General features: G+C 36.7%; 1 protein-coding gene across 1 annotated transcript in view; it reads right to left on the bottom strand.

Annotated features, from left to right (window-relative positions):
• rt (Protein O-mannosyltransferase rt) overlaps positions 1–23,903 on the bottom strand; it is a 207,466-nt gene that overhangs the window by 93,027 nt on the left and 90,536 nt on the right. Inside the window, exons 7-8 of the mRNA XM_090369975.1 lie at positions 18,692–18,760; positions 11,580–11,673 (exon numbers count right to left, since the gene is read on the bottom strand). Of these exons, the coding sequence (XP_090226101.1) occupies positions 11,580–11,673; positions 18,692–18,760 (163 nt within the window). The remainder of the gene's footprint in view (positions 1–11,579; positions 11,674–18,691; positions 18,761–23,903) is intronic.

Below are 23,903 nucleotides of genomic sequence, written 5' to 3'. Positions count from 1 at the left end.
CTGACCTGTACATTTAGTCACTTTTTTGCCGGTTCATAAGTGGCAATAACTGGCTTTGTTTTACTTTTGATTTTCATGAATAAGTACAATCAATTAATACCTTGTAGAAAAAAAAAAATGTAGCAATTGTTCTTTACAACGAGGGATTTTTCTAAAGAGGAACTGCATCAAAAATTAAAATGCCATCACTCTACAATTTCCTCTTTAATTAGGAAGTTGCACGAAACTGGCAGTCTTGAGAAAAATTGGCAGCAGCAGAAAAAAAGCTTCTATACTTTGTCAGGATTGCTATTTATATAGACTATACCTTAAAAACCACAAAGCTATGTCAACTGAATTAAGAAATGAATGGGAAGAAAGTGCAGGGCCATCTGTGTGTTCAAGGACTGTTTGCACATGACTATGCATGTGCAGCATGGATCTGAAAGCATACTGTCCAGGGGAAAAAAAACTTTTTTGACACAAAAAATAAAAAAAGCATGCTAGGCTCATTTATCATGGGCTAAAGAACATATCAATTGGTCTATGGATCAATGGAATAATGTAATTTTTTCAGGTGAATCAAAGTTTAACCTCCATGACTCAGATGGTTCACAGTATGTTAGGCAATGAAAAAGTAAGGCCTTTCAGCTGCAGTGCCTCCAGGAAACAGTGAAATTCCCTTATAGCCAAATGGTGTGGGGTGTATTTCTGGCAAAGGAGTTGATCAACTTCACTTTGTGAGTGGAAATATAAATGCTGATTCTTATATTCAGGTTTCGGAGACTCATTTGCTGACAATCAGGAATCAATTCCATGAAGTGAACAACTGCATTTTCAAGATATGCAAAAAAAAAAAAAAGCAATTTAAATTAAATATGATTTCTTGTAGGTCAAGTCAATGTATGCAGCAGCGATACATGGATTTTAAGGGAGATTAAAGATGAATAAGGCAAATCTGAAGGAAAGGTTAAGTTGGTAAATAAGAACAGGTTTTATATGTGATATGACAAACACCAGCTGAATTGAAGATGAAGTAAAATTAATATACAGGGTGATTCACTACCAGTGCGACAAACTTGCAGGAGGTGTAGGGGCACACAAAGAGGAATCGGAATCACATAGCATTGCAGGGCCTGAAATGCCTTCGTCATGCAGTAGAGGACGTTGAATGGGAGGTCGCGTGAAGAGCGATCCCGGTGGAAGTCAGCATTTGCAAACCGTTTCTGTTGAAGAAACCAAGTAGCAAAAGTCCTCCAGAGTGGATAATCTGCAGACTCCAATGATTGGACGCATTGCAGATGGTATGAACTCATTTGGTTTGTTGACAGTATCCTCCATACAGTGGATTGGGAAATACCCAATCGTTGGCCTATCGCTCGAGTACTCGTACTTGGATTGCCTTCTGCAAGACGTAGGACATTCTCCTCATTGTCTGGCGTCCTCGTCGTTCGCTCTCGATTCATGGTACCTCTCGTGAAACAACCAGTCTCATATAACCTTTTCATCATACGGTTAAAATCGTATGATGAGAGCACGCCTGTGCGGGAAACGTTCCTGGTACAAGCGCAGAGCAGCGTGCCCGTTACAGTCCGCAGCTCCATACGCGAAGTGCATGTCGGCCAGTTCAACGTTTGAATACTCGTCCATCCTACTGCCTCGGGAACCAGTTCACAAATGCTGATTTCCAGCGGGATCGCTGTTCACACGACCTCCTGTTCATCGTCCTCTACCGCATGACGAAGGCATTTCAGACCCTGCAATGCTATGTGATTCCGATTTGTCTTTGTGCCCCTACACCTCCTGCAAGTTTGTCGCACTGGTAGTGAATCACCCTGTATACTGTAAGAATAGAAAAAGGAAAAAATGGTTAAACTGTAATTAATAAACTGAAAAATGGATACATACGGAGGAACAGACGTAAAGGCAAATGGTATTAGAAAAGGAAACTAAAGTGAGATGAAGGAGGTGTAAAGTAATGCATAAAAAGGAGGTAAAGATAATGTAGAGAAAAGGATAGTACGGGGGGGGGGTCTCGTTATCTGAGGACAATTGGTTCCACAAAATTCCACTTAAAGGGTCCAAATTTTCGCAATGTGTATTATGTACATGTACATAATAAAAAAAAAATGGATTTGATGGAACTGAAAAGTGAGACAATTATTTTATTAGAAATTTTTTATTATAATATGTTGAACAATGTAAGGTTAAGTTTATTGAAGTTGCACTATTTTTCAGTTTTACAATATCAATTTCTCATTCTCCACTTCTTTTACATCGTATAACTTCTAAGTTAATATATAAACCATAATTTTTGCATTGTCTTTCTTTCTTTTTTTTTCATGATATTTTTATCATCTGCACTTTATTTTGAACACATAGTTAATAAAAATAAGAGAACTAAGAATTCACTTAACGTAAAAACTATTGAAAATATAAGATGTGTCTAATACAAGCAACAGGAAACGAGAAACTGACTGCAGGTAGAGGGAGTCGAGTCAACAGGATGCTAGCAGGAAGAGCGGGGCATACATAGTCAAGTATGTTGTGGGGGTGCTTCAATGTAAGTCGAAACAAAGTACATAGATACTATTATAATTTTTATGTTTTTGTATTTTTTTATGTATTATTTGCAACCTCGTAACTGCAGGAACTCAGATAATGAATACTCAGATATGGGAGATCCCTGTAATAGCATCCACATTGCCTTCATGTTACACTGATAGCTCAGTGGATGGAAAAATAATGAAGTATAGTATTTTTAAAATTCCTTTCATTTCTTAATCTTTTTGCTTTCTATGCTTTGTTTTTCCATCCACTGAACTATTAGTGTAACATGAGGGCAATGTGGATGCTATTATTATTCTTTTCTCTATGCTATCTTCGCCTCCTTTTTATGCATTACTTTACACCTCCATCCCACTTTAGTTTCCTTTTCCAATACCATTTGCCTTTACTTCTGTTCTTCCATATGTATCCATTTTTCAAGTTTAACTATTTTTCCTTTTTCTATTCTTGTATTGGGATACAAGCTAAGGATAGGATACAAAAAACTATAAACCAACAATAGTAACATCAAAAAATACTTTATTTCTGTCCCATATGTTAAACAGTGGCACAAGCAGCTTAACATATTCTTTAAAGATTAAGACTGTGGCCAGACCAATATGGAAATTACACATGGTACTGAACAATCGCTCAGTCCTTTCCTCTTTCAAGACACAAATAAATGACTTGGTAAACAACATTTCTTGCAGTGATTGCGGCTCATCTTACCAAGAGTCCACGATATTTCCGCTCACTGTCCACGATATTTCCGCTCACTGTCCACGTAAAACAGCATGCATCCTCAGTTTGTGCTTCTCGTTCAGCAGCTTCAGAATTGGCTGTCCATACCATTTTTTATTTAACAAGGCCAAAATACTTAGTGTTCAACGTAATTATATGAGACTACTAATTTTAGAAACTGTCGAAATTAGATTACATGAGAATTCTATTAATGTTCGTTGTCCATATCTAATCTCCAATTCATAGTCTTTTGCGTACATGTGCAAAGGCAAATAATTGCGGTGTTTCACATGCATACGTGAGGGCAAATAATCTCTCTATTTAAAATATTATCAAGCTCACACACTCCATAATTTCTATTTCCTGTGATCACGACACAGTCGAAAAGCACTGTCTGCTTCAGGAAGGAAAACTGTTTTTCAAAATTTACATTTAACTTTAATTGATTTTTTACTGTAATTATTTTGCGTTAATATTTTATTTGTTTTAATTTCTGGAGAATATCATACGGAAGTATTCTACGTATCATATTGAGGTAAATTTCTCTTATTCTTCGACAAATATTGATATCAATGTAGAATGTATCGAGTACCATAGCTCTGTTATATACAATCTATTCTTACAGTATACACTGAGCGATCACTGAATTATGACTACCAATTATGATTACGAAAACTGAATGCGACCTGTTGACCATGTGAGGTAGTACGAGAGTGCAGAGTTAGTCGACCTATGTAGCATACATAAGGCGTCAGTGTTTCAGTAGGTAGTAAAATTCTAAGCGTGATGGGTAAAAGGAAATATTTATTGGACTTTGATAAAGGACACATTGCGGGTGCTCGATGAGCTGGTGCCTCGATTTCCCAAAGGGCTGAACTGGTGAGGTATTTGAGAGCCGCCATAGTTAAAGTGTACTAGGACTGGCATCAAATTGGTCAAACAACGATCCGATGGCAAAATTGCAAAGGTCAGGTAAAAGTTGATGTTAGAGGTAAGCGCAGGGTCCAATGACTCGTACAGGCAAACAGGCGCAGCACTGTTGAAGAGCTGACTACCCAATACAGCATGGGCCAACCTGGAACAATATCTGGCATGACCATGCATCGCACACTCGCATATATGAGCTATACCAGCAGACGACCCCTACATCATTCCCTCCTAACCAAGGTTCATTGGTATAAAAGACTCACCTGGTGCAAAGAGCATACAAGTTGAACGTTAGAAAACTGAAAGAAAGTGTGCTGGTTCAGATGAGTCACATTATTTACTCCACACCGTGGATGGTTGTGTACAGATTTGGTGTCAACAGCATGAGGCTCTTGATCCGTCATGCATGGTATCAAAAGTGCAGGCCGGTGGAGGCAGTTGTATGGTGTAGGGCATGTTTCACTGGCAGGAACTTGGACCCCTGGTGCATGTAGAACAACGTATCAGTGGTCTCTGCTATCGTCAACTGCTTGCTGACTGTATACACCCTGCTATGTTACTCTTTTTCATAAATGGCGATGGTGTCTTCCAAGATGACAATGCGCCGAACCATCAGGCACTTGTTGTGCAGGAATGGTTTGAGGAACACAGTTCTGACTTCCAGCATATCGACTGGCCTTTGAACTCTCCCGATATCAATTCCATAGAGCATTTGTGGGACACTATGGAAAGGCATATCAGGCGTCTGGATATACCAATCACCTCCATACCTGCATTTCTGACTGCATTACACACAGCTTGGTTGGCCATACCTCCTGAACACTTCCAACATCTTGTTGAATCAATGCCATGTCAGATAGCTGCTGTACTGAGGGAAAAAGGAGGACCTATGTAGCATTAGATAGGTGGTCATAATTTAGTGATCGCTCTGTGTATATTATATCACCTTCACTTCAACTAGTTTGTCATTTCACATATAAAACTTGTTCTTATTTACCAACTTGCCTTTCCTTCAGATTCACCTTTTTCATCTTTAGTCTCCCATAAAATCCACTTATTGTCAAAATACACTGACTTGTTTTACTTTTAATAAATTTAATTTCAATTTTATTATACTAAGTATTTAATTTTACCTTAATTTTGTCATGAATACTGCATTGGGACTACCCTCTCTATCTTTATGGATGAATTTATAACTTTTACTCTCCCTATTTACAAAAAATTTAATATTTCTATTTGCATTTTATTTGTATTCTATCAAAATATATATATTTAATATTTTTTCAGCCATGGCAATAACTAGGCATAGAGAAACAGTTTACTGATGGCCAGGTGTAGTCCTCAAAAAAATACCTGGTTTATGTATTAATTATTTATAGCAAGCATCAGATTTTATAGCAATACTTTTCATCACTTTCTCACGTCATTAGATTAACTTTTTCATCAAAAAATTTCTTTTCCAAATAGCATGCACCAGAAAATTTCTTTTCTGTGGTTTGTATTGGAATAGCAACTCTGATCATAAATATTAATCATTTATTTTTACTTTTCCTTTGCTGCTTTATCCATCTATATATTCAGCCTTTATGCCGATGAGCTAAAACATTATGACCACCTATCTAATATGATGCTGGTCCTCCACGTGCAGCCAAGACAGTTCATACCCGGCGAGGCATGGATGCTACAAGATTACTAAATGTGTCTTGTGGTATCTGGTACCAACACGTAACCGGCAGATCCTTTAACTCCTGTAAGGTCCAGGGTTGAGATGCCACAGATCAGAGTTGCTATTCCAATACAAACCACAGATGCTCAATGGGACTGAGGTCTGAGGAATTTGGAGGACAGGGCAATACCTGGACGTCTTCTTCATGTTCCGCGAACCAGTCTCAAAAAATCTGGTCGATGTATGGCATGGCGCATTATCCTGCTGAAAGACTGCACAGCCAGAGGGGAAGACCATTGCCATGAAAGGGTGTACCTGGTCGGCAATGATCTTTAGGTAGGTGCTAGATGTCAGAGCAGAGTGCCCAGCACATGGATGAATGGACCCAGAGTATCCCAGCAGAACGTTGCCCAAAGCATGACAACGCCGCCACTGGCTTCTTTTCGTTCTATGGTGCATCCAGGTGGCATCACTTCCCCAGGTAAACGACACACATGTACCGGGCTGTCCACTGTGCAACAGGAAACGTGATTCATCGGACCAGACGACCTTCTTCCAATTACCCAAGCTTGTGTGCTCTTTGTAGGCACTGTCACCAGTGAACCGTGGTTAGCATAGGCACTTGGAGCAGCCTACGGCCATGCAGCCCCATTTTCAGCAGGGTTCGATGTACTGTGTGTTGTGACAAATTACACCAGCATTCCAATTACTGGCGAGTTGCACCACAGTCACCCTTCTGTTGCCATGTACTATCCGGGAGAGCCTTCACTCACCTCGAGCATCGATGAGCCGTCGTGGAGGAGAAGACAACTAATTGCAGCAACATGATAACCCTCTACTAAATGAACCCAGGGACCCTGATGGTACTGGAACCAGGCAGCTAAACTTAACCAGCATTACCATCATTGGTGTGAACTACTATACATTCTCCAAAATGTCACCCACCAAAGATAACTACCAAATAACTACCTTTGAATAGAGACAACCCACAAATTAAGACAATCTAAGAAAGACAAAAGGTTCTTATTCTTCTGGACTTGTCTCTCATGGATGTGACCAATAAGACAATCTCCTAGATAAAGACTGACAATGCCACCAGCATGCCATTGGATGTCAACTTCTTTTCTTGGCCAACTAGCATTCCGAACCATGTACCCTAACTTGGTTCACTTTAATACCCCCTCCCCTGGTAGGGAGAGGGAGGGGACGGGTTTCTGTCTCCTCCCCCTCCCTGCTACACCCTTTTTTTTCTCCTGGTGGGGCCAGTCTCCACTGACCTTTCTGGGGTTGCCTTCCCTATCATCCCCATATTTCTATCTGTTCCCCCCCTTCCTCAGTCTTCACCCCTACTCTAACTAAATATGCATTTTATTCTATTTTATTTTTATTTTATTATAATTTTTTTTTTATTTATTTATTATTACTATTACTTTTTATTTTTTTATTTTTATTTTATTTTTTTTATTTTTTTATTTTTTTTTTTATTTTATTTTTTTTTATTGATTTTTTTATTATTATTATTTTTATTTATTTTTTTTTTATTTTTTTATTTTATTTTTTTTTATTATTTTTTTTATTTATTTTTATTTTTTTATTTTATATTTTTTTATTTTTTATTTATTTATTTTTTTTTATTATTTTTTATTTTATTTATTTATTTATTTATTTTTTATTTTATTTTTTTTATTTATTTATTTATTTATTTATTTTTTTTTTTTATTATTTTTTTTTTTTTTTTTTTAGGCCCTTGCCACTGAAATCTTAGGAAATTAGGTGGCAGGGCCTGCCAGAGTAATTACTTCTAATGCGATCCCTCTATGCCTGACCTGCCTCCTCGGGGTTAAGTGTGGGCAACGGGGGGTCCCACTAGGGGCCCAACGGCTAAAAGGTCAGAGGAACAACACAACATGACACTACACAACATAAACATGTACCTTACACTTTTTAAAATCTCTGGCCTTCACAGTGTTCTGTGTTTCACAAACAGAGTACACAACACGGAGATGGGGGAAACCCCTTGGGCCGTTAGACAATGAACACTTTACACTTTACACTTTGTCCAACACCTCGCCAGTGGTTCTTGGGTTTCCTCCTCCTCGGACCACTTTCGGTAGGTACTAACCACGGTTGACCGCGAGCACCCCATCAGCTGTGCAGTTTTTGGATATGCTCTGACCCAGTTGTCTAGCCATTACAATTTGGCCTTTGTCAAACTTGCTTAAGTCCGCTGCCTTTCCCATTTGAACAACAAGAGTAACACTGATTAACAGAGCTCAGTATCAGATGTTTTTGATACCGAGTCCCAACCCGTGCACATGCCATAGTTCACCTGCAGTTGCTTCGATTTGCATAACGACTCGTTGGTCATAATGTTTTGGCTCATCAGTGTAATTTCTATATAATTTAATGTCTTACTTAGGTTTTTCACCATTTTTCCCTTTCATCCATCTTCAATATTTCTCTCTCTATCCTTTCCCTACAATTTTGGCACCTTGTGCTCTTTGCACATCCATTTGTCAGTTCTTTCATTTAATTATTCTAACTTTGCTTACATACATATATATATATATATTCCAAATCCCATATCCCAAATATATATAATCATTTATACAGGGTGTTTCAGTTAAACGTTTCAGAACTGCTAAGAGGGGTAGGGTACATCCTGACAACTCGAAATCATATAGCAATGTGGGGTCGGAAATGCTTTCCTGAAGCGGTGTTGTACACAGAAGCACCATAAAGAAAAGAGACCGTAAGTGAGAAATCGTTTTAATAATACATGAAAAGAAGCAAAAGGCATGGATCATTCTGCATGGATTAAAGTAAGTGTTCGAAGTTTCTTCCACGGGCTACAATGCACGCCTCACATCTCCGACGCATGGACATCCGAACATTCTGGAATACTCCAGGCGAATTTCGAATTTCTTCGGCAGCTACTGCGATTCTTGCAACCAGCTCCTCAGCATTGTCAACAGGGGTGTCATAAACTAGTGATTTCATATGACCGTGAAAATTCCTTCACAAGGGAAGAAATTTTAAACACGCATAACGACCATATCTGGGCGGTCGAGAACCCGCATGCAATACGACGTCGTGCAGCACAGATTCGATTTTCGGTCAATGTATGGGCCGGTATTATGGGAGATCACCTCATCGGACCTTACCTGTTACCGTGTCGTCTAACCGGACCTATCTACTTGATCTTTCTGCAGCAAGTATTGCCACAACTTTTGAGAGATGAACAGATTTCTGCATCGACGCAACAGACAATGTGGTTCCAACACGATGGAGCCCCTGCCCATTATAGCGGAGATGTTCGTAACTACCTGGATGTCACATTTGGTCAACAGTGGATCGGACGTGGTGGTCCCGTGCGTTGGCCTGCTCGGTCACCCGACCTATCATGTCTTGATTTTTATTTCTGGGGTCATATGAAATCGCTAGTTTATGACACCCCTGTTGACAATGCTGAGGAGCTGGTTGCAAGAATCGCAGTAGCTGCCGAAGAAATTCGAAATTCGCCTGGAGTATTCCAGAATGTTCGGATGTCCATGCGTCGGAGATGTGAGGCGTGCATTGTAGCCCGTGGAAGAAACTTCGAACACTTACTTTAATCTATGCAGAATGATCCATGCCTTTTGCTTCTTTTCATGTATTATTAAAACGATTTCTCACTTACGGTCTCTTTTCTTTAATGGTGCTTCTGTGTACAACACCGCTTCAGGAAAGCATTTCCGACCCCACATTGCTATATGATTTCGAGTTGTCAGGATGTACCCTACCCCTCTTAGAAGTTCTGAAACATTTAACTGAAACACCCTGTATATTTGGGATATCGGAGAGTGATGAATCTCCAAATTCAATTTAATGAATATTCCAATATTCTATTACTAATTTGAAAATTTAACAGACTGCATGTTTTAATTCTAATTCTGTTTCATAACTAACATTATCACATTCCTTTGATTATGACTTATAAGACTGTAATCCTAGCTTTCATTAATTATGAATCTGTTAAAATGTAAGAGTGAAATGCACAATTTTTCACTGTGAGTAATTTTTTTAATCCTTTCGGGATGGAGTTTACCAAACAGATGTATAAAAGTAAAGGTTAATAAGTGTTTGGAATAATAAATCAATATGTGAGTATTTAAACTTGAGGATTTCTTTATTTAGTTTTATTTAGATATATGCAGTCTTACTATAATCTAACTGAGATCTCTGATTTTGTATTTGCTTCTGTATTATTATTAAACGTTTCACCCATCCAGTCAGGAAATGAACCTGGACATTTTCCATAACAGGTGGAAGAAAAGTAATCACTGCTACTGCACTTATAAAAAAACATTGGATAAAGGGATGGTTATAAATATACAATGATCTGAGTGGACCAGCTCCTAAAAAAAATAACTCTTTTTCTTATTTTAGAATTTTAATGTTAATCATAGGTAAAAATTTTATTAAATTGCAAGGTAGGTATATTATGGGTATATGTTTGTCAAAATTTCCTACAGGAATTTTCTAAAGGCATTTTCATACAATTTTTTATCTTAAAGTTATGTTCCCCAAAGGTGTTTGTTTCTTGCCATGCCTCATTAAATCAGTTCAGTTTTTCCTTTTATAAGTTATTAAAAGGTCATTCTGATACAGGTTTTATTCAGTAACTTTCAGTCAATTTTATTAAGAAAATTTTTATAACCTACATATTAAATCTCATTTAAGCAGCTACTTGAAGAATTTTAAATGTTCATTTATATTAACTAATGTACACAGGTTAAATTGCAGATGTATCAATTATTTGATACATAATTGATATATCAATCAAATTTGGTACAGAAGTACATTATGTTATGATGCAACAGTACTTGTGCATGAACTTCAGATTGCATGATAAATCATGCAATCTGAATATCCCATATATGCTCAATGGCATTTGGGGTCAAGAAACCTCAGGGGGGCCCTTTCATTTTAGAAAAATCCCCATTCTGAGGAAAATTTGCCCTCTGCTTGGGAAGGAAGGTGGGGAGTCCAAACCATTCTGGGAGAATAAACCAGTGATTCAAGATTCAATGAGGTGAGATATAAGGACAAAATCCTTGAACCATATTTCAGGCCTTTTTCCTTATGATTGCAGTAGGCTCCCAGTTCCTTGTAATGCATGATGATGATGCTCTCCCCCACAGAAAGCAACTGGTAAAGAATTTTCTTCACAGTGAGAAAATTTCCCAAATCCCTGTCTCTGGACCTGAATTTCACTGAATTTTTATGGGCTCCATGGAAACAAATTTCAAGTCACTCACCACATACCAGAACCTTACACAAGTTAAGAACCATTCTTCTGTAAAAGTGTACTTCAATATTACAAGTACTCTTGTGTGCTTCAATGTCACAAGAACTCTTGTGTCCTTATGAACAGTATGTGGGGATGGTCTGGATGTAAGGGGTAATTATATCCCCCCTATTAAGATCTACAATTTCTTCTGCTGGATTCTAATTTTCAGATATGCATGAGCTAAGTGGCTTATTTCAGAAATGGTATGCTTTGTCCATAAATTCACATACAGCACTATTGCATCATAATATAATTTATTTCCATACCAAATATTAGTTACTGACTTACATCAATTATTTTGGTAACCACTGTACTGTACTTTTGTCATCTGCAAACTACTTTCGGGACACACAAACACACAGATAACACGCATTTAGATGTACTTACATTTGATAAACTTTTGTCACCAATCATCTTCCAATAATCCCAAAAAAGAATACTGAAGGCTAACAGTGCAGAGAATATTCCAATGTATTTTACGCTGAAATTAAATTTAAATTGTATTTGAATCATGGGCATGTTTAGGTTAAAAATCATATAAATTAAAAATACTTTGAAGAAACAGATAATATACAGGTGTTCAAAAAGAAATTTCATACTTTAAAAGTAAGGATACATTAAAATTTCTTAAATTATCAGCTTATGATTCCAGAGTGAGAAGCAACACTCAATGTTTTTGCCACTTCAGTACAACTCCACGTGAGTGCCCATCATCACTTGCAAGATATCAAGATGTTATTTAAACTCGCAGAAGTTTAAACAGGTTTGTAACATGGTTTCTAAACATCACGGTTAACTCTTTTTTTCAGTTCATCCAGGAAGTGAACTAGTGATACATGATGTCTTTTTTCAAACCACAAAGAAAGAAGTCAACGGACTTTATGAGGTGACCAGGGTGGCCATAATAATGGTACACCTCTCTCAGCTCCTTGAAGGACATACTTTATCCAAAAACTGACCAATAGTTATGGTTAACAGTAATGTTTGTTAATTTAACTGCTCATAGGCATGTTAAAAAAAATCTATTCAAGTAAAAATCTATTCATTGCTACAGTAATAGTAGCCAGCATGAGTATGGTGAAATGTGCAAAAAGGTCAATTTTGTTAAACCCTGTAATCAAACTCGAGCAGAATCTGTACAAGATCAAAATCATAAAGGCTTGGATTCTGTACAGATTAAATTTTAAATGCCCCAAAATACAACATGACACATGGAATACAAAATGCAGAGCTTTCTGCTTGTTCTATGCCAGTGTCAGCATGGTAACCTGGTTAACATGGTTAACCCTGTAATCAAACTCCACTAGTAGCATCTGTACAAGAACTAAATCATAATGACTTGAATCTTGTATAAATTAAATTATTTTAAATGCCCCAAAATACAATATGACACATGGAATACGAATGCTGGGCCCTCTGCTTGTTCTATGCAGATACTTCCAAAAATCTGAAGTGTATTCCACCCTATCTATAACAGCTGTTCAACACTGCTTTCATGACTGATATTTTAGTGCATTTCTTCATTCACAAAACTTCTATTCCACCCAATGATGGATAAATTGTGTTCAATAAATAGTTTAATAGTCCTAGTCATGTTTGTTAGCTTATTTTTAAATTTGGCTAGAGCTTCTGTAAGTTACAACTTAATATTCATTGATCTTTTGTATCAGTGATTTGGCGCAAATATCGTATCACAAACTATTAGCATAGTTTAGTGCATGGTAGTTGAATTTTAAGGTTTAACTGTGGTAAATAAGTAGGTCAAAGGTTCTAATCACAGAGGTTGGCATATTTTTTTCATTTTTAGATAGGAAATTTTAATCTAGTATAAAGCTATAACTAATTTAAAACTCTGCAAACATAATGACATTTAGCTATCTATTAATTTAGTGTAGTATTCTCAAATTACAGAGGTTGGCATATTTTTTCATTTTTAGATAGGAAATTTTAATCTAGTATAAAGCTATAACTAATTTAAAACTCTGCAAACATAATGACATTTAGCTATCTATTAATTTAGTGTAGTATTCTCAAATTAAATTTAATTTAAATGGAAATCATGCCTCAGAGTAGAACAGCAAAGCAATGGACTCAAAGTAGTGCTGATCAGTACTTCTACAATTCTACAAATCATGGCCTTACAAAATGTGCTGCTTGTGTGATGATTGCAGATCTATTCAGAAAGAGACATGATACAGCCACTGGGGATGTTTTGTGTGTATGTTCAGTGCAAAACGGGCAAAGAAATTAGGCAAGAACTCAGCATTCTGATGAGCATTTCTGAGAGCTTGAAGAATAGGGTGGATGCTTTCAAAGAAATTAAAATGGGTGGCCCATCAAGCTCCCCAACTCAATGACAGAGCTTACACTTATGCATCAGGCAACACAGTACAATCCCCAAAGCAGAATGCACTACTCCCACAGAAGGTGATTATTGTTGGTAACCTTATTATCAGAGAAACAGGAAATAGCATTAGCATTCCCACTTCACCCATCCATTTGCTCCAAACGTTTGTCAAGTTCTTCCTTGAATTTATTTAAGCTATCAACTTCCACAATGACCAATGGAAGTTTCTCCCAGCAATCAACCACCTGTTGGCTAAAGACATATTTCTGCACATCTATTCTACAACTGTCTTTCCTTAACTTGAATTTATGCTCCCTCAAGTGCACAGTCTGAGCTAGTATCCCAGGCCACCGGCACTGAACTTGCTCAAATCATTCAAGGCCTTATACGCTTCAATTAGATCACCTCACAGGTGCCTAGTCTCCAGACATTGCATGCATAACTTAAGTCGTTCTTTGTAAGAGCAACCCCTTGTTCCCCTCACTAATGTCATTGCCCTTCTCTCTACTCATTCCAGTAACTCTACATCCTTCCTAAAATGGGGCCTCCAGACCTATACACAGTACTCAAGGCATGGCCTGACCATTGCCTTATACAAGGGGATAATCACTTCCCTATCCCTGCTAGCAAAAATTCCTGTTTATCATTGACAAGACACCATGAGCTGCTCTGGCAGCCTGTCTACACAATTACCCCCAAGTCCTTTTCATTCTCCACTACCCTGAGTGTAGTACCACACAATTAATATGTTATTCTGGGGTTACTGCTACCCATATGCAGTACTTTTCATTTGTCAATGTTAAACTTCAGTTGCTACCTCTCAAGCACATCTGCCCAACTTTTCTAGATCCTGTTTCAGTACTGTGCTATCACTACTGTCATTAACAACCCTGCCAACCTTTGTATCATCTGTAAACTTGGACATTAAGCTTGATATACCTTCATCAATATCATTGATAAATATATAAAACAAAAATCAGCCCGACAATGAACCCCGAGGGGACTCCACTAATAACATTAGTGGAGTCCATTGAATGGCCTGCTCGATCACCAGATTTGAACCCAATGGATTTTTATCTCTGGGACATTTAAAGTCCCTTGTTTACACAACTCTTGTGCATGATGTTGACATTTTAAGAGAGCATATCGTAAACGGATGCAAGCAAATACATAACACTCCAGGTGTGTTCAACAGAGTATGACAAAGCATGGAACGCAGGCTCAGAGGATGCATCAAAGCAGGAGGAAACCATTTTGAACAATTTTTGTAACAAAATGTTCTGTCTTGTGGTTTTGTTTTTGTTTGTTTCTGTTAAACTTTGTCTTGTTTAATTGCATTACTTCTTCTGTTGGATTGCTTATTAATTGTTTGATATTGTTAAACAATAAAATTCCTCCTATCTCTGAAACTAAGTGTTTCTAGACCCATGTTTATATGAACTTTTTTAATGTTTGGTCAATGGGAATATGCCCCTAGAATATTTGTATAAAGGGTATAACTTAAGACAGTTGCTTTGGGTTTCATGCTCCTCCAATTGACAAAAAATTTAAGATAGAAAACTTGCTAAAAGGTAATCTGTTTGTGAAATGTGCACAAAACAGTAAGGGAAAGTTGAAGAGAAATACTAAAACTTAAAATCTGACATGCAGTCAATGATACTTCAAGAATGGATTAACTTGGCTATTCTGTTGATTGAAAATGGCATTGCCAGTGAACTGGACTACAATGAAATTATTATAGTCGAGTTTGCAATGAGCTCTCAAGATGTGCAAAAAATTATTAAGTCAGAATAACAAGTTTGCAGATTTGTATACTTTTCCATTTTAAGAAGCTTTAAGTTATAATTTAACACATTCACTTCTTCTGCCTATATTTGAGAGGGTACATCCAATTGCCATAATTTTCAGAATGTTGTGAAAAAAAAAAAAAAAACAACATTCCAAAATCCTCAGCACTCCAAAAATTCATAAATAACGGTAGAAAAGTAAAAGTTTGGAATTCATACCTTAAATTGAACACTTACTTTTGTGGCTGAGCTGTAAATCAGAATGAAAACTCAAATTTTTCTAAAAAATTAATTCCATGTACATAAACTAATAAACTAACTAACCTCCACACAAGCAAAGAACAAATAAAAGTTATACTAAGTATGTAAACAGAAACTAAGCATTGTTGCAAATAGTCCATGGTTCAATCAGTGTGCTGATATCGAGAAGTTGTCAATTCCATGTAGCTTCATTTTTACAGTACTTATTTATAGTGGTTAAGAATAACCACTCATATGCATTACTGCATGCTACTTGGGGGCCTTTATGAATACTTATATGCATATCACTTCTAGTGCTATTTAATGCATAAGAGGCTTATATATGCATAAGAGGCAAAGAACATGTTAATAATTTTTTGGAATTAATCACTCGTTATTCTGCTTGAGACCCTTGGCTACTCTAAAAATTCCACATTTTTGCTCATTTTAAGCCAAATTTTTGACAAAAAAAAAATGTTAACCAAATATTCCTCTGCTGCAAGTGACAGTTAATGTGGGAGATGGGGTTAACTGGGTTTGGCATAAACTGTAGTATCTAGCAAAGGGACCCTGCTGTCTGTGCTACTGCCTTGGGGACCCCTGGAAACTATAACATCAAGCCTGTATTTATGCATATATCTTCTAATATATGCACAAGTGTTCTATGTAACCTTGCTTTCTTGCATCATATGCCTCTCTACTAATATTCCTTGTCAGAGAATTCCTAATCTGAAACTCTCCTTTCTGACTTCCATACCATATTCTATCAGATTCATGTACTGTCTTTATTCTTCTGAACTCAATAAATCACTCAGAAATTTGAATTCTAAGTTATTTATTAAGTTTACTTTCTTTCTTTAAAACTTTGCATGCCTTTCTCTCTAATCTAACTTTCCTAACAGTGAAGTAATTTTTCTTGGTGACTTCAACAACTCTGGCTGGCTTCAACCTTCTGGTAGAAGGTCGAAGCCAGCCAGAGTTGGTGGAGTTGTTGATTTGTTTACCAACAACCCTTCAAAGTACATACATATATAATGTAATTTGTCCTTTAGGTAACTCAGATTGCATCTTGGTGATAATCTCTTCTCGTATGGAACTATCCTGTGGATACGAGACTGCATGATTTCCATTCTTCCTTTCCTTGCTTGGACTATTTTTTTTAAAACTTCTATTCCTAACACTTTCTCAAATCATATGACTAAAATTATCTTTGTAGAGATGAAATCCTTTATTCCCATTTGACTTTATATTCTTATTCTTTATCGAAACCATGATTTTTCAAAAAATGTGCTATGGTTGTTTAGGATAAGAATAAAGCATATCACAACTGACCTTTGTCAAAATCTTTTAACTTCATACTCTGGTTGTGTTAAATCTTCTAATAGCCATAAATGAGTTATTAATACAGGTAGTTCTTGACTTTACGACTTAATTCGTTCCTAGCGTGCGCTTGTAAAGCGAAAACTCGTAAAGCGAGAATTTACTTCCCATAGACATAATGTTAAAAATTGGAGTTAAAATATCAACAATGAAATTAGTTAGCTAATTAGTTTATGATTAAATAATGATTGATTTATACAAAGAAATGAAAATGTAGCCTGTAAAATCAAGCAAATTATAATAATAGAGAAATTATTTATGACTTACAATGTTAAAAAATGTTTATTCTTCATCATCATCGATTAAATGCACTTGTCGATCACTCATTATTCGCTCAGCACTCGTTGGTTTGTTGCACAAGGAGTCGTCTTATTCAGAAATGCTTCAAGATGTGTTTATTTGCAAGATAATCTTCTCTTTCCTTTATAAATTTCAATAACATGCATAAGCATTTTTTAATGGAACGCACAAATTGCAACTAACATGATTTATGTGGAGTAACGAGTTTACGAAGCAAAAAAAAAAAAAAAAAAGGAATGAAGAGAAGATTCTGAAAATTTATTTATGTTTTTTATACAACTGAAGATTTCAGTAAAGGGCAAACACATTTCACCGTAATAACGTAAAAATCCACACAATTCTAGCTATCGGTATTTTCACAAATGCAATAACATTGAGTTTACTACCCATTTATAATTGCTTGCAGAAACAGAAAAGCCCAATAAACCGGAAAGTGCAAATTGTTTTTATTGTTTTATAGTTGTGACTTCCAGAAATCTGCTTTAAAAAAATATCACAACCTTTCAAAATTGGTTCTTATAACATATGATAATGTTGAAAGTGTAGTGCATTTAATGATTTGAATTGGTAACTAATACAATTTACATTATAAAAATGACCTTTTAGGGAGTTATATAGTGAAAATTTGAACTTCCAAGATCATGGAATGAATTACCAAAAAACAATGTGTTATTGGGTTTATATTACGATATTTTTGCGATACAACGGTAACGGATTAATATCGTAAAGCGCGGTACACTGTATTGTATAACTATGCATGTGGTTTGAAATGCAGTATATATGAATGTTTAACATTAATTTTTTGCAATTAATGTTCATATTTTTGATTTTGTTGATACTTGTAATTTGAAAAAAAAAAAAAAAAACCTCGTAAACCCAGGAACTCATAAAGTGAGAACTGCCTGTATATCCAAAGTCAATTTTAAAAAGTCGAAGAGTAAGAAATTTTCTTCTGGTCAAGTAGTTGAAGCTTCTGGCAAAGAGATTAGCCACAATTCTGGTCATCCATACTTCCAACTCTGTTACATTCAACTGTTCTATTGCACCTTCATCTAAAGATCAAGCTGACTTATTAGCAACTTACTCTTCCTATAAACCATCCTACTCAGTGCCCACCTTGATCCTACCTTGTACATGGAAACACATATGCACATTGCAGGACTCAGCCCGTAGGTTGCTGCAAAAAATGTGGTCCATTGTTAAGCTGATATATTTCCTGTAATAACACAGAGTGAAGTTGTAAATGCCTCTGACTACAGTGTTCGAACCAAGTAAAGATGGAAATTTATTTATTTTATTCAATGAGAAATAAAAGATTTCATCCATACAAGAATGAGTTGAGATATCGCTAAATATATCCAAACATCACTTTACATCTCTTTTACATTATAATATTCGAAATTTCCAACCTGAGAAAAATAACAGCATAATTAAAATATACTCACCAAACTGCACATGTAAGAAACACACTGGTAAATACAAGCCAAAGCCACCATCTTCCTGAGTATGATCTGCTGAAAATTATTAGTTTACTATAATTAACCAAAATAATTCTATAAAAAAAAAAAAATTTCAATGTCTGTTTTCCAAAATGCATCGTTTTAGGATGATAAGACAAGGCTCTCGTCATTTTATGATGAGAGCTTTGTCAATCAATTTGGCTCTGGAGAGAATGTGCAAGGCTCATGGTGTAGAATTTTTTTCAGCATGCTCTGTGTTTGCTAACAGGAAAGTCTGCTTCTACAGGGATAGGATACACTTAAGTAGAAAGGGTGCAAGAATATTTACTAATGCTATCAAGGAAGTGGAAGGCAGGTCGGAAAACTGGTACCTTGGGGGGGGGGGATTCACAGACTAAAAGATTAACAGTAGTCGTAAGCAAAGGTGAAAGCAATTCTTGCACTGCTTCTATTGTAATGAGCAGCAGCCTAGAGAGAAAGTTGATGGGGATTTCAAGAGCTGCTGGGAGTCATCAGGGAACAAGTAAATACATGGGCTGTGTTAGGGTAACTAAGAGTAAGAACAGCATGTATACTTCCATGTACACCAATGCTAGAAGTATAGTAAATAAACTTGATGAATTTGAAGTGCTGATCAAGGCATCAAAGGCAAATATTGTTGCGATATCAGAAACATGGTGTCACACAGATATAAGCAGTGTAGAATTGGAATTTGGGGAGTACAATGTGTACAGAAAGGATAGATACAATAGGAGGGGAGGAGGGGTTATGCTGTTAGTTAAGAAACAAATAAAATCTAAGGAAGTACTTCCAGTTGACATGGGTGTACAGTGCAATGTTGAGTCAGTTTGGTGTGACATAAGCACTGTGAAAGCAAAATGAGGGTAGGAGTTTGTTATAGGCCTAATGAATCTGATGAGTACAATGAACAATTATACAGAGAAATAGAGTGGGCCAGTAAATCAGAGTGTCTTATAATGGGGGATTTTAACTTCCCATATATAGACTGGAACTTGTAGATTGGTCACTCACACACTAGCAAGGCTTTTGTGGATTTATTGGTTTCTACAGAACATTGTTAGAGAGATAACCAGAGGGAGTAACACTCTTGATCTGTTAATCAGCAGTGATTATTCATGCATTAAGAATTTACAGATAAAGGAACCACTAGGTGGCAGTGATTACAGTGTACTGATATGGGATCTACTTAAAGATGTAACTACCATCAGGGGTAAAGGGAAGTGTTTCTGCTTTCGCAAAGGTGACTACAGTGGTCTCGGGTAGTTTTTAAATTCTATACAGTGAGATCAACTGATGATGTTAAAAACAGTGAATTCTAAATGGAAAGCCTTCAAGGAATTAATCTTGGAAGCTACTAGGCTTTTCATACCAACTAAGAAACACTGTTCAAGATTTAGGACTAAATGGAGGTCAGATGAACTAATAAGACTTATGGCAGAGAAGAAAAATGCATGGGATGCATATAAATTAGCAGGTGGCACAGAATCCTATGGCATATAAAGCTAGTCTGTAATCTTGGAGCGATTCTCCAAAGCATCACAGTCTAAAAAAATGTGCAATTTGTGAAATGTTTGCCGAACTCCTTGGAACAGAACATCATCTAGCCGAGGACAATGTCTTTGTGTGTGCCAGGAGTGTCTAGAAATTAGACGTCAACTTAGCGTTCTAATGGGCATCTATGAGAGCTTGAGGTGTAGGGTAGGTGCCCTCAAAGAAATTAATATGAGGGCCCATCAAGCTCTCAGCTGCCCAACTCAATGACAGAGCTCACTTCTGGGAATCAGGAAACACAGCGGCAATCTCCAATGCAGAATGTGCTGGTCCCACAGGAGTTAGTTATTGTTGGTGACTCTATTGTCAGGGAGACGGGGAATATATTGTGTAAAAAGGATAGATGGAATAGGACCAGGGTATGTCTGCCAGAAGCAAAAGTTTATGACATTGTAAAGCATATATCATCTTTTAAGGGCACAAAAGGTGATACTGTTGTACATGTTGGCACCAATGACATTAAAAGCAGGAGATCTGCAGATTTACTTAACAAGTACAGGTCAATATTGCAAAAAAATTTAGGGTTAAATTTGAAAGTGTCTGTAATTCTGCCAAGACACGATAGGAGGGAGTACATGATGAGAGCCTTGTCAATCAATTCGCCCCTGGAGGGAATGTGCAAGGCTCAAGGGGTAGAATTTTTTCAGCGTGGTCTGTGCTTGTTGACAGGAGAGACTGCTTCTACAGGGATGGGGTACACTTAAATAGAAAGGGTGAAAGAATATTTGCTGATGCTATCAAGGTAGTGTTAGGTGGGTTGGAAAACTGCTAGCTTGGGGGGATTCACAGACTAAAATGTTAAAAGTAGCTGCAGGCAGAGCTGAAAGTGATTCTTGCACTACTTCTATTGGAATAAGCAGTGGCCTGGAGCGAGGAGTGCTAAAACCGGTTAAATCGGTTTTCATATTGAGTTGTTAAAATCGAAACCAAGTTTCTAAAACCGGATTCGAATATTTTCTTAGTCAGCCCTCTAATATAGTTTTTTGTTATGCACATTTTCTTTTGTTTGTTCGTTTGTCTGGATCGTTCAACTGCTTTATGTTTTAAACATGTTTTTTATTTTATTTTATGTTTAGATACGAATCTCATGGGCAAGTGGCCCAAATCTAGGAGGAGTACCTTTTATCTTCCCCCCTGTATCATGGCACGATGCAGGTGTACTCATTTACGACTGAGTGAGTCGGAGCAATAGCGTAAAAGAAAATGCTCAACATTTCTCCATTACATCTATCTTGTTCGCCAGGCAAGTTATGAAACGCGCCTTATTGATGGTTACCTACTAGAAACAGATTCGCTGAATATTGCATCAAATTTCAATCGTAGAAAGTTTTTTGCTTCTTTATTCCTATTAAATTTGCGATCAAATGTTCTCCAAAATGCAGCTTCATCAAATTTAGCTTTTATGTAATTTTGAAAATACAATAGATTTAATTGGGGGGGAAAAAAATTGCAAGTAAATGAATAAAAAATTTCTTTCGTGAAAATTTTGAAACTTGCCTCGTTTAGACTCTTCATTGGGAGAGTGCTTGGGAGAGTGACGCATAGTATTGTGCTTTTGTTATCTTCAATATTTTTATTTAAAATTGTCAGTGATATAAATTCCTACTAATTAATATGTCTAAGATGAAATCAAACATATGGAATTATTTTGCTCGAAAAAGCAAAGATGAAGCACAATGTTCGAAATGTCAGAAGATAATGAAGTCGTCTGGAGGATCTACATCATCTTTGATGTTGCATTTAAAGAAAATGCATCAGATTGGCATTAAACAAGATAACAGTGAACCTCCAGTAAAAATGGTAAGAACATTAGAAAACTTTATCGTTAAAAAATCTATGGAAGAAGAGATTTCAAAATTAGCTGCTTTAGATGGATTTTCTTTTAATTCAATTGACAAGAGAGAGTTTATACAATCAAGCCTTCACCTTCAGAGAAATAAATACGATAAATTACCACCAGCCTCAGTGAATGGAATTAAAAATATGGTTCTGAATTATTATAAAACTAAGAAAGAAGAACTCATTCAGCTTTTCAAAAATTCATTGGTTTTTGATGCACAGTATTCATTGACTCTAGACGAATATACGTCTATACAAAATAAAAAGGTATATGAATATAAATGTGCATTCAAAAGACAGGTCTTATTGAGATTAATGGTTCACTTGATAGCAGAAGAACTGAGCAAATTGTGAATGGACACTTGAAGGAATTTGGTTTGAACTTGGATGAGGATATTGTTGCCTGCACCACCGATGGAGCAGCAATGATGATTAAGTTTAACAAGCAAATTACGCCTAATCATCAACAATGTATAGCCCACTGTATACATCCATTAATAACCTCTCTCTGTCTTTTCCCACTCAACCATCCCTTTATCCATAGCAGTAACTTGTCCTTAACGTCACATTGCTCCAGTTTGTATAGCAGTCTTTTATGTGCAACAGTATCAAGTTTTCCTGCAATCTAAGTATATGATATCAAAATTATTTTTTGCCTCCACTTCCTTTATTACTGCATCACAGTATCCAATCAGATTTGTCAGACAAGACCACCCCTTAACAGATCCATGCTGTGACTACAGTGTAATTGCATTCCCGTCTAGAGAATTCTGCATTACCTCTTTAACCAATGACTCCATTATTTTTCCCTTGGAACAGAAGTTAAGCTAATAGGAATTACTCATGTCCCATTTTAATCCCCCATTGAGAACTGGGGATACATTCCCACATCTCCAGTCCACAGAGATCTCCTGTGAACCCAGAAATGCTCTCATAATTATGACTAAGGGTTTGCTTACTTCCTTTACTGCCTCACTTAATATAATTAGCTAGATTCCATCCAGCCCAAGTGCCTTTTTTATATTTAGCTTCAAAAATTTCTCTTTTATGTTCCTCTCAGTTATCAAAGAATCCTTTAGCTCTCCGTTAGAGTTTGATAAATCTCTGACATCCCCTTCCATGAAAAATTTTTCACGTGTGAATGTAGATGCAAAATACCTATTCAGCTTGTCAGAAACCTGAGTAGGATCAACAACAGTTAAACCATCAACATCAAGTGAATCAATGTGATTCAACCCCTTCCTTCTACAATTAACAGTCTTTGCGCTTTTCTTGGCATTCTTTGCCAGAGACATCTCGTAATCTGCCTTGAATTGACTAGCTCCCTTTGTGACTTGATTGCACACTAGTTTATATCTATTAGCATTAGCATTAGTAGAGGCATTTGATGCAAGAAAGCAAGCTTATGCAGCATCAGCCAAAAAAAAAAAAAAAAAACCCACTTCCACTTCACCCCTCTGTTCGTTCAAAATACCTGTCCAGCTGAGCCTTAAACTTATTTAGGCTATCAACCTCCACCACAAGGGATGGCAGTCTGTTCCACCAACCAACCACCCGCTGGCTAAAGGCAAATTTCCGCACGTCTATCCTACATCTGTCTTTCCTCAATTTGAATTTATGCCCTCTCAGGTGATTTTTCTGAGCTAGAGGAAGAATCCCATCAGCATTGAGCATGCTTAAACCATTCAAAGCTTTATACACCTCTATCAGATCACCTCGCTGGTGCCTAGTCTCCAGACACTGTAATTTGCAAAACTTAAGCCTTTCTTCGTAAGAGCACCCCATT

This window comes from Mastigoproctus giganteus, chromosome 3 (assembly GCF_048544385.1).
Source record: "Mastigoproctus giganteus isolate SK-2022 chromosome 3, ASM4854438v1, whole genome shotgun sequence".
Taxonomy (NCBI): Eukaryota; Metazoa; Arthropoda; class Arachnida; order Uropygi; family Thelyphonidae; genus Mastigoproctus; species Mastigoproctus giganteus.
This window is presented reverse-complemented; position numbering and strand designations above follow the sequence as displayed.